Below are 11,206 nucleotides of genomic sequence, written 5' to 3'. Positions count from 1 at the left end.
CATATCAAGAGGTGTTTAATTCCAATATCTCCGCACACTTCACATACAGTTCCCTGCATAAAATTGCAAAACGGTTTCTTATGAAAGTATCATCTAGAAAGTACTCCACGATACAGGTTTAGCTCGTATTGTTTCAGGCACTACCACCAAGAACCGTACAAGAAAAGAGAGGCAGGAATCCGCATGAGAGGAGAAGAGAGGGAAAGATTGAATGCATACCATGTTACTCCAGAATTGTGATGACGAGTGACGACGCCGACCAACTTCCGCTCCAAGAGAAACAAGAACCGCCTCGGCCTCAACGACGTACGACCAACTCCGGCGGAGGAACGCCTCACGCGATGAATGCCCGGCCCCTTTCTCTCACCAAGCAATAACGCGCACGGCGAGGCCACTCTTCTCGCCCTACTTTCGGCGGAGGCGAGGTCGCTGGAGACGGGAAACCACAGACAGTCAGCAATGGCTACCTGGAGTGGCGATTAAGCGGAGCCTTCAAGTCGGAACTCGGATGGCGGCGGGCAGGTATGCATGGTTAAGGCGGTGGAGGCGACAGCCTTGGGTTTTGGGTTCTCTGGAAACCGCACGCGCACGACTCGGCAGGAGGGGACCTTGGAGATCGTGGTTGGGCCAGATGGGCCTACCGTGATACCCGCGGTTTCTGCTCTATTTTTAGTTAATCGTACGTACGAAATTACGGGGCCATATCATCAGATATTACCGGGAATCAGACCCATCTTCGGAAGGTAGGAGAGCCTCCGACTTCCTGCACGCGTCCTGAGCCGTCCGATCGGCCTCCTTCATCATCTGCGCGACAGCTCCGAGGGTGCGAGCGTGCGTTGCATGCCGGCCGCCGCAATGGGCTGTTAGGGTTAGGGTTTCGAGGTTAGAGCTCTCCGATGGCCGGTCGATCTGACGGTGGAGACGGAAGAGACGGCAGCGGGTCGGCGCCCGAGGCAGCGGGAGACAACCGGATGGGTGGGGTCGGCGGTCGAGGCAACAAGCTGGGCGACAAGCGAATGGGATCTGGACGGGCTGGTCGGAGCTAGGAAGTGCGACGAGGTGGCTGGGATGCTGCTGGCCGCTGGTGGCGGAGGCTAACGGTAGGGGACTTACCCGCGGCTCAGCTCGCGTGGCAGGGGTGGCGGCGGCGAATTCGGCGGCAGGGGGATGGGAGCACTGGAGATGGAGAAGATGACAAAGAGTTCGCAGGCGGCAGCGGCGGTGCGTAGGGGAAGCGTGTGTGTGCTCCGCATGAGGCGGCGGCCGTGGCAAAGTAGTTGGCTGATATTGCTCTGCACCTTCCGTGCGATGCCGGCTATGTATCCCGCTAATAGAAAATATGTTCAAATTTGCCAGTACCATTATGAAGGTGGGTCTCTTTACTAAATCGCAACGTACCAATTAAAAAATGAATTTCTTTGATTCGAGGAGGGAGACAAGGTAGGTAATGTCCTTTTTGCCCTCCATAGAAGTGGGGTCGCATGTCAGGTTATCATCTTATCCTCTCCACGACTCCACCTCTTCTTCACGTGCTCCCGTCCACTAACACCGGTGATGGCACGGCAGTACCTAGCTAATTTATACGATTGCGATGTGAATTGGCATATTAGGTGTTATCGCGGTGTCTCACAGCAAATTTTGCTATACGGTAACGGTTCAGCCCTTTATGTGCGTGCCATTTTTTTCCTAACATTGCCATTAAATTTTTACTTATGGCTGAAATCACGATGTTGAGAAAATACACCGAAAGTAGTTCGAGAGAATCGACAGTTATTGTGACCGACGATAAGGCAAAATGGCCCATGTAATACTCACGACTGTCAATTAAGCCATGCCTGCCGGCAACTTCACATTGTCAAGAATTCTAAGCAAACTCCCTCCATACAAAGTTATCAAACCATTCGCTCAAAACCCTGCCCCCTATTGGCCAGCATTGTTAGACAACAAACAGAATCGACCTAATTACAGGCTCTGAATGCAAATGTACCAGCTCTTCAGGACTCCCCCTCTACATCAGTTTGGGATCTACGTCACCGGAAAACTAACTTCATTACAAGGAAAACTTCTAAAACTGCACTACAAAACTTACAGGCGCTGTCAGTAACTGGAGGAAGCAGCCAGCATTGGTAGACAACACAACACTACATTAGGGTTCTGAAAACAAAAGACAAGTCGTCCAGGAGTCCTGCACAGCCACAAACTCCGCAGCAAGCTTCAGAGCAGTGGCGGCAAGGAGGGCGCTCGAGACTGCTTGCCAAGGCTCAAGTCAAGGTCCACTTCCCTGCTAACATCTGCCTTGGGAGCCCATCCAATATGTTCCTGCCGCACCGGGAACAGCTCCAGGCAGGCTTCAGAATCTGCACCAGGCTCACAGTGGCCCATGGACACGAAGTCGAAGGCCTGAGGGGGCTCACTCAGATGCAGCCGTTCAGTGTCAGGGTTCATTTCAGAAGATACAACTCTAGTGCTGATGCCTGTGATGGAGCCAGTAGTCACAACCTCTTCTGGCACTGGGAACAGCAGCGCACCTTCACTAACCATCTCCTGGATGAGTTGCTGAGATCTCGGTGTTCTGGCAGTGACAAATCCAAACAGCTTTCTTGTCGATGGTTCTGAGCCTGAGTGGGGTTGTCCATGACCGTGCTCAACAGGTTTGATCAGCTTGGTACTGACTGCAGCAGGTCCAGAGTCACTTGATTGTTCAGTAATACTTGAGGCATTCGCGGGCAAAGAGGTGAAGTCTTCTTGCTGGTCCAAGTCTCCATGCGCGTCCAATTTACTATAATTTCTTGGCTCCACACAGCAGTTTGATCCAACTTTTGGAGAATTCATCTTAGCAGAGGACCAACTGCTGCCAGGTGAGGTAGTGCCTTCACTTGTGGCAGCTTTTGCAGCTTCCTTTTCTGCCTCGTGGTCGCACTCCACCAGCAGCTGGTTCTCAATATGCACGACATGCTTCACAGCACAAGTTTCTTGGTCTGATGACTCATATAATGCTTCATCCCGTTGGTTCAAAAGATCAGGTTCTTGTAGTTGCCCTTGCTCTGCAGCATTGTTCACTGAACCATCTTGCTCTTTGCCTAGAACAGTTTCATCAGCCATATCCTTCCTTCGCCTGAACACTCCCCACAGGTAGTGATTCCCCTGGAAAACTAAAGTTGAAGACAATTTAATCAGTGACTGGAAAAGTGGATATTACAATAAAATATAAGACAAGGTTATGCAAAGGCAATACTTTTTCTCAAACATGCAAGAGCTGTCTATCATTTAAGGGGGGAAAAGAGATGCATCACCAAGTCCACCCCCTGAACTACTCTTAGAACATACTCCCTCCGTCCCCCCAAAAAAATGTCATTCTAGGCTTGTCCTAAGTCAAAACTTTTTTAAGTTTGACCAAGTTTATATAAAAAACTACAAATGTTTATGGTACAAAACAAGTACCATTAGATTCATCACGAGATATATTTTCATACGGAGCTGCTAGCGCCCGGACGTCTGATCCAGGCGCTAGCGTTGGACGCTACGTCATCCATCTAATTAGAAAAGTGACTGTCGAATCGCAACCAAAAAATTACCGCCACAACAAAAGACTAATGTTGCACGCAACATGATCTGTTCCCAACCTCCTTTCTGCGTCATCCTCATCTGGGTGCACAAGCTCAAGAGTGAGCCATCCCCCAATGAATTCCTCCTCTGCAAGGCATGCTTTGGAGCAAAACTCAGTTGAAACATGTCCCATCAACACCAAAGAACCGAATTCACACCACCAAATCAACCATATACCCACCGCAACATTGAAAAGTGTCATATGCAACAACAGAATCAAACGCTTGAAACATTGAAAATGTGCGCTAGAAATAGTTCGCATCTGACTCCACGGGTGATCTCTACTCTTGGACCAATCTCAAAGGAAAAATGGCATGAAAATGGTTTGAAATCATACGAAATCTAGATTGCCCCCTCTAAATCACATCATTGGCCATAAACATAAGAAATTTGGGATTGCAACAATTCAAAATCCCAACTGCAACATGCTAAAACAGTAGGCGAAACATGAGCCGAAGCTAATCAAGAAAAATATCAAGTAGCAACATCTCAATTTCTCTGTTTCAACATCTCCAATCAGCTTTTGCAACATTTGACAAAGCACCAATTGTGACATCCAAATTAATATTTCAACATCGAGAAAATATCATCAGAACATCCTAAATAAACTACTGCAACATCAACAATCTGACGGCCCCAAAATCACCTTTGCAGCTTCAATGTTCCAGCTCCTCGCACCCCAAATCAATCCCCATCATTAGGATCAATCTCCTAGCTGCCTGAATTAATGATACAATAGGATCGAGTTTCACAGCACCTGGATCGACACTTGCTGCTGGAACGGATCTTCTAGCTACTCAAATCAGCACTCTGTGCTAGAAATCAAGTTGTTGGGCCACTGTCGTCCGCCAGAACCATTGGCGTGCGAGTTCAAGGGCTGAACCCATCGAGCATGGGTGCGCGAGGTCCTCACTAGTCACTACACCCTGAGCTGCTGGATGAATCGCTGGTAGAGGCCTCCGCACAAGGATGCGAAGGCATCATGGTCCAGGTGAAAGGATAGGATGAGTAGATAGGGTTGAGGAGACCAAAGGGATAAGCAGCTACGGTAAATAACAGGAGAGAGAAAGCTGTTGTTGGTGGGAGGCTGGACGGCAGTCACGTGTCGCACGTCCGTGTCCAATATTTTCATCTAGTGTCGGACGCCCTACCACTAGCATTTCCGATTTTCATAATATACCTATTTGATGTCATATCAATGATATTTTTCTGTACAAACTTGGTCAAAGTTAAGAAAGTATGACTTAGGACAAACCTAGAATGACTTGTTTTTTGGGACAGAGGGAGTACACTCCACACTAAAAAAAATAGAAACAACCAAAAGGACAACATATCCTACACTATCCTGCCAGCAAATTCTGGAGGTCCCTAGCTCCGGCACTGCCCGCACGCACAACCAAATACCAAAAGCAACACTGGTTCGCATGAAAAAAGTTTTAAAGTAGAAAAATAATAACAGCTGCACATAATCTGTTTCAGCATCCAAAGTAGGTGTATGCATTGTCCGGAACGGCAAGGAATCAGGGAAAAAGTAAATTCTCTAGCTGGAAACTTACAGTGGTATTGTTCCGGCAATAAAGAAGACGGGAAGATTAGTAGCTCTGCCATACCAACTGCAACTTTTAAGGCACCATCACTTTTGATAATGCCATTAACTAATCTGTTGGATACTTCATTTTGCCTGGGATGTCATGAGAAGATTAGTACATTGAATCACATCAAGCAGGAGAAGAGCAAGCAATAAGATACGCAAACACACCTCGAACTATTTGGGAAGAAAAACAACCCAATGTTGTCATCAGTAGGTCCGAAAGACTTCCAACTCTTTGGCCAGGCTTGTGACCGAGGGAGCTTCTTTACTTCAACTACTGATTGTAACGATGCTGACAATTCCCTCACTCTCTCACATGCTTTCGAGGACAAGTGGGCATCCAACATAAGCACTTCAGTGTCTATCTTAAAGACTCCGCTGTTGACAAAAGAAAAGATAGAATACACCATCTTATACAAAAGAAAATTCGTTTGGCACTTTGGCCCAAAGAAGAAAAATATCATCAAACATACCTCCAAACAGGTTCATCAAGGGGTTGCGAGTAAATGTAATATTCTTGATCATCGTATTCTGAATGAGATGGTCTAGATTGTTGGGAATGACCTGTTGCAACTAAAGTTTGTGGCACCATGTTTGCACCATCATTAAGAGACTGGTTCGTAGCATCATTCAGAGCACACTCAACATTATCAGAACCTACGATATCCTCTTCATCTTCATTTTCAGCTATGTATCTTCTCCTTCTCTTCACAAGCCTACCATTTATGAGATTTTGATCATTTAATTCTCCAGTCTGTACACTCTCTTCCACAAAATATTCAGTGTCTACCCTATGCTTCGTCATTGGTTCATCACACTTAGGAGGTTGAGGATTGACATTTTCCTTCTGCACATCTTCAGCCTTCTCTTCATCAACTTCATCGTCATCATCGAGAATGAGTCGCCGTCGCTTTCTCGGCTTGTCCTTGCCAAAGTTATCAACATCATCAGAAATTTCTACTTCTGTGGCACTAGCCATAAGAGCAATTGCTTCTGAAGAGATCTCTAAGGATGAACTTGAATTATCCTGATTCAATAGCTTTGATGGTCCACTGTGGTTTTCCTTCACATTATCATTTTCAATGCGCATAGATGGCAGACAGTTGTTTTCCTTTGGCAAAACACCCATGATGGATAAATCTGACATGGCTTTGTCAAAAGTACCATTTTGTGGAGTGAAAGGCTGTGGTCCATTGGCAGCTACCATGCTAACTTCATGATCAAGCATTTTTTTCTTCTCTCCTTTGAACATCAAGTCATCTAGGACATTGCTATTTTTATCACCATGTGTGTCAGGTTTGTCCTTATTTCTAGCACAATACATGTTTTGTGCACCGACCACAGTTCTATTATCCTTAACAAACTTATCTTCCATATTTTTGCAGATAACTGGAGCATTTGTTTGTTTGTCATGATCACTGTGTTTGGAAGACAAGATTGTGCCACTGCCATCTTTCAACCCTGATACCTGGTTTGCAGCCACTTTTCCAAAAGAAAATGAAATCTTTCTTATATTACTTTGGAGGTCACTCTGACCAGTTCGGTTGTGTTCAGGCGCTGAACCATGATTGAGACTTTCCTTTGCAATCAAAGAATCATGTTTCTTGTCAGAATAACAATGAGTAACATCGGCATCACCACTTAATGAGTTCTGAGGCGAAGCAATCATCAATTCCCCTCTTCTATCCTCAACTTGATGGCTCACCAAGGTTTCATCTGATGGTTTATTCCCTGCCTTTGAATCAACTTCACAAGTAAGAGAGCATTCATTCATATTAGACAGTTCTGATTCATTAGAATTATCCAATGCTTCAGCAAGAATTTTCCTTTCATCCATGTACTTTGATTTGTCTCCACTTTTTTCACGATCTGAGTTTCCTTCCTCAATTCTGGGATTTAATGACTCCTTGGATCCTGAAACCACCTTCTTTGTCTTCATAAAGAATCCTTTGAATGGTGCCGTTTGTGATTGTGGAGGTTCAGAACTTATATTATCATGTGGCTTCAGGTGATTGATTTGTTTTAATCCTGGTTTCAAATAATTTGAACCACGATCATTGTTCAAACTTTGAACAGATTTTTCATTGTCAACCTGTTCATTCCTATCCTTGTTCTTAGTTGTTTCTGTCCCAATGGTCTCACAAGAATGTAATGCATTCACACTTGTGCTGGCAATGCTAGCATCCCTGCATTGTCTTCTACTGATGCCCATACCTCCCATATTTGAATTCTTTCTAATGCACTTCTTTTGCAAATAATTCATCCTGGAAGAATATTTTTTCTTCACATACGCACTTTTTCGTTGTCCCCGTGGACTAAAAACTCTGGCTGACTCCAACCTCTTGGTAATTGGATGCTGTGATGTAGTGACAAAATGAATGTGACTAGACGGCCTTTCAATTGACACCTTCCCTAGAGACCTTATGTAAGAACCTTCACTATGCCTTTGATGGCATTCCTTGCAAAACCAGTCTACTGATGATGCATCATAGAGAATTTTGTCCAAACAGTATCTGCACCAATGATAAATTGTAATAAGAAAAGGCAGGTCATTACTTTTCTTAACATCAAAAAATGGAAAATTTAATATGCAGTATCAACATAGCTAAACTACAAAAAAAAATGCATTTGGTGTGATCTACTATTAAAAAAATTCAGAAGAGAGCAAATATACTGTGGGCTATATGCCTATTAACAAGCAAAGAATACAAATTGGATTCAACAAAATAGATTCACAGGAGCAGGAACAGCTTTTCTTGACCAGGTGACAATTGCATACTTAAAAAAAAAGGATGGACCAGGTGATCTGCAAGAAATCATTTTTTGATTGAAAAGAAGCATACTGGTGTGTGTGAGCTCCCTTGCAGTCACTGCAACTCAACAGAAGATGTTTGAAACCAGCATCTCCACACACTTCACAAACAATATTCTGCACAAATGTCAAGGGGTTACTTATATAAACCATAACTATAAAAGTGCTGCATGGTATAATCATAGACCTGCCTGATGATATTCTCATATTTTCTAAGGCGATATCAAAGTTTGTGGGCATTAAATCATTAGCTACTCAGATATTAAACTCACTACTAATAGTAACAGAAGGCTTAAATATAATTATTTGATATGGAAGGGCTTGGCATATATTTCTCTGAATATGTCATTTCATCACCTGCCTTGCTACTTGACCTCCTGTTTGATTTTCTTTCACTGCACCTCATCTAATAGCTAGTTCTACCCATACATTACTGCCAGCGTCCTTATCACTGCCAAATTGAATCCCTGCTGTACCATGCACCAGCAGAAGGTGCTCTTCCCTTACCTGAATACGTGATCATGGTGCACCCCAATCCATGATGTGCAAACAAAGCGAATTAAGTTAAGACACTTAAGAGTCCTGAACCAGTGAACAATAAAAGGTTATTGGCAGGTTTATGACCCATGCCAATGGTGTCTCCTTAGTCCTTAGCCCTCTCTACTTGTCACACACAAACTTCAATAGTCAAATTGTCATGGAATCCTGAACAGGATAAGCATTTGACTGCAAACTTTCAAATTTTGTCCAGTTACTTTCACCATTAGTCTAGAGCTCCGTTGTCTTGTAATTTATTTTGACCATGACCTATATAGGTAGATTAGACATTCTTTGTTCATTCCCACACCTCACTACAAATGAGTTAGCTTATCAAATTTACTCCTTTTGTTGCAAATGTGATGCCTCATGGTCCATTAGCCCAATGACCCATCTGTAGGCTAGTGCAATGGGGGACAGGGGAGGCATGGATAATACTCCGCTACACTACACATGGTTCAAATCTTAGTGCCCACTAGAGTGCATCGATGGGAAGTGAGTTCCAAGCCCAGTGAGGCCACGTGGCACGCTTGTGTTATAATCTAAAAAGCCAAGGGTTGGTAGGTAATCAATAAGCCCGGTGTGGCTATGCCCGTGGAGGTCAAATTGTGCAGCATTCAACCCAGAAGCCATTGAGCAGTCCCCACACTAGACAGGCTTGGATTTGGATTCTAGGCAAAGAAACCAGCTTAAGCTGTGGTCCTTCTCAATCAGCCCCAGCAAAAGAATATTCTGCCCGAGCAGTTGAACAGGATTGAACTTTCAGAGATGAATTTTGATCCGAATAGATGAATACAGCACGAAATCAAACGTATAGGGCACCACAATAATGATCTTCCCAACAGTAACAGCCCCCAACCCTGTTGAACAGTGGCCGTGGGAGACCATCTAGATCAAGGCCGGTACGAAGTTCAAAATACCCCCGTGTCCACGGGCCAAGAACTCATCTTCCTTGGCACATCGCCTACCAAATCCATTCCGTCCACACTTCTTGCGCGAAGAACCAATAAAGACAGGGGAAAAGTACCGCAAGGGAAGATATGGGAGACATACCATTTTACACTGACCAAGATTCTCCAAGAACCGCTCAGCCTCAGGCGCTCAAGACTGATACGAATTCTGGAATCTTCCAAGAAAAAGATCCGACGGACACCCAAGGAACCCAAGTCATAAAACCGTCTTCTCCCCCCAATCCTCCAGCCGACCCCTGTTCCTCCCCCAAGGCAGCAACAAAAAACCCTCTTCTCCCCAAACCTCCAACCAACCCCGACTTCTCCGCAAGGCAGTAACAAACAAAGCTCTTCTTGAACCCTCTCTCCCTCTCCCGCTCTCTCCGCAAGGCAGTAACAGGTAAGGGAGGGGAGTAGGGAGTGACGCCGTGACGGCCGAGCGGAGAGGCGAGAGGCAGACGAGACGATGGAGGAGGAGAGGAGCGGAAGGTAATGATGGCATCCCTGCCCCTGGATGTCGGTTTCATCGGGGGATTAGCGAAGGAGAAGGCGGCGAGAGAGAGAAGGTGGGGTTTCGGGTTGCGGGGCGCTGTTGGATTCGGCTGTGGACGGTGATTAGGGCGTGATCAGCGTTGGGTTTCCGTTTCGGGCCGTGGTGGGGCCCGCCACGATCAAAGCTGCCTGACGCGATCACTGGGGAGGAAAGCCGTCGGGTCAAAAAAACGGCCGAACGTAGGGTGGGGATGGTTTCCTCGTCCGCGCTTGAATTTGGTTCAATGCTTAGCACAAATTCTATAAAGCTTATGAGCGTTTGTTTATAAAAAGAGTTTTTAAACAAAGCAAGAAAAATGAACCTTGGTATAGATACGAGATATTCAGGTCATATCCACTTTTAGTGATAAAGCTTACGACGAAGGAGGTCAACATAGGTCATACTTATACCAAACCATACACAAAACACGCATTCAAGACTCCTATACTTACTAGGTGTATACTTACTGAGTGTTGAAGGATCAGGTACACATTTTCACTTAATGTATAGGTGTGTATTCCTAAAATTTATGGACCTCATCGTACAAAGTTTGGTGGATAGCAATTATACACTGTATAGTAAACTTATAATTTTGCATAATAGCAAAGTGCTAGATCATCTTAGGTTCATCCACGTTAGGCGAATATGTGACCACATGCGTATTCGTCACATATGAATTCCAATCTGGATGTTGGGATCCAGTAAACTTAGTTGGGATCCCAACTCTAAAATCTTAGACGCCGATTCCAATAGACACCCTAGGAGTCTACGGCATAAAACCCTCTTCTCCCCGAACCTCTAAGGCCGGATTTTGAAGGCACTAACCAATCTCGTATCTGCCTTTTGTACTCTAAAATCGATGCATGCCAATGCCGAGCCTATTGTATTCAGAATCTGCTGGAGAGCAGGCAGTCAGGCTCAGGCACCCCCTTTTCGGGAATGGTTAAGCTCTGTGGACCCCCACCGTCCAGATTGGGCAAACTCGCGACGGCACGTGAGCTTGTGCCTTTCTTGCTGCATGACCATGATCGGCCTCCGATCTTTTGACCAATCGGCCTGACCTTTCTGAATACCCCTTTCGCTTTTACGGACTTGTTGCGTGGCTTTTGGAGCTCATCTCCGGGCTCCGGCAAAGCAGCCTGTGGCTTTGTGCTCATGTGACCTGATCGATCTGTGCT

General features: G+C 45.3%; 1 protein-coding gene across 1 annotated transcript; it reads right to left on the bottom strand.

Annotated features, from left to right (window-relative positions):
• Nucleotides 1-1,824: 1,824 nt before the first annotated feature.
• On the bottom strand, nt 1,825-10,089 carry LOC117864137 (uncharacterized). Its single transcript, XM_034748152.2, has 6 exons — nt 9,600-10,089; nt 8,041-8,126; nt 5,671-7,710; nt 5,366-5,575; nt 5,163-5,287; nt 1,825-3,152 (listed from the first exon to the last, which is right to left on the bottom strand). The coding sequence occupies exons 1-6, from the start codon at nt 9,600-9,602 to the stop codon at nt 2,215-2,217; spliced, it is 3,402 nt and encodes a 1,133-aa protein (XP_034604043.1). The 5' UTR covers nt 9,603-10,089; the 3' UTR covers nt 1,825-2,214.
• Nucleotides 10,090-11,206: the final 1,117 nt, after the last annotated feature.

Source organism: Setaria viridis, chromosome 7 (assembly GCF_005286985.2).
Source record: "Setaria viridis chromosome 7, Setaria_viridis_v4.0, whole genome shotgun sequence".
Taxonomy (NCBI): Eukaryota; Viridiplantae; Streptophyta; class Magnoliopsida; order Poales; family Poaceae; genus Setaria; species Setaria viridis.
Note: the sequence above shows the minus strand (reverse complement) of the source record. Positions and strands in the feature narration are given on the sequence as shown.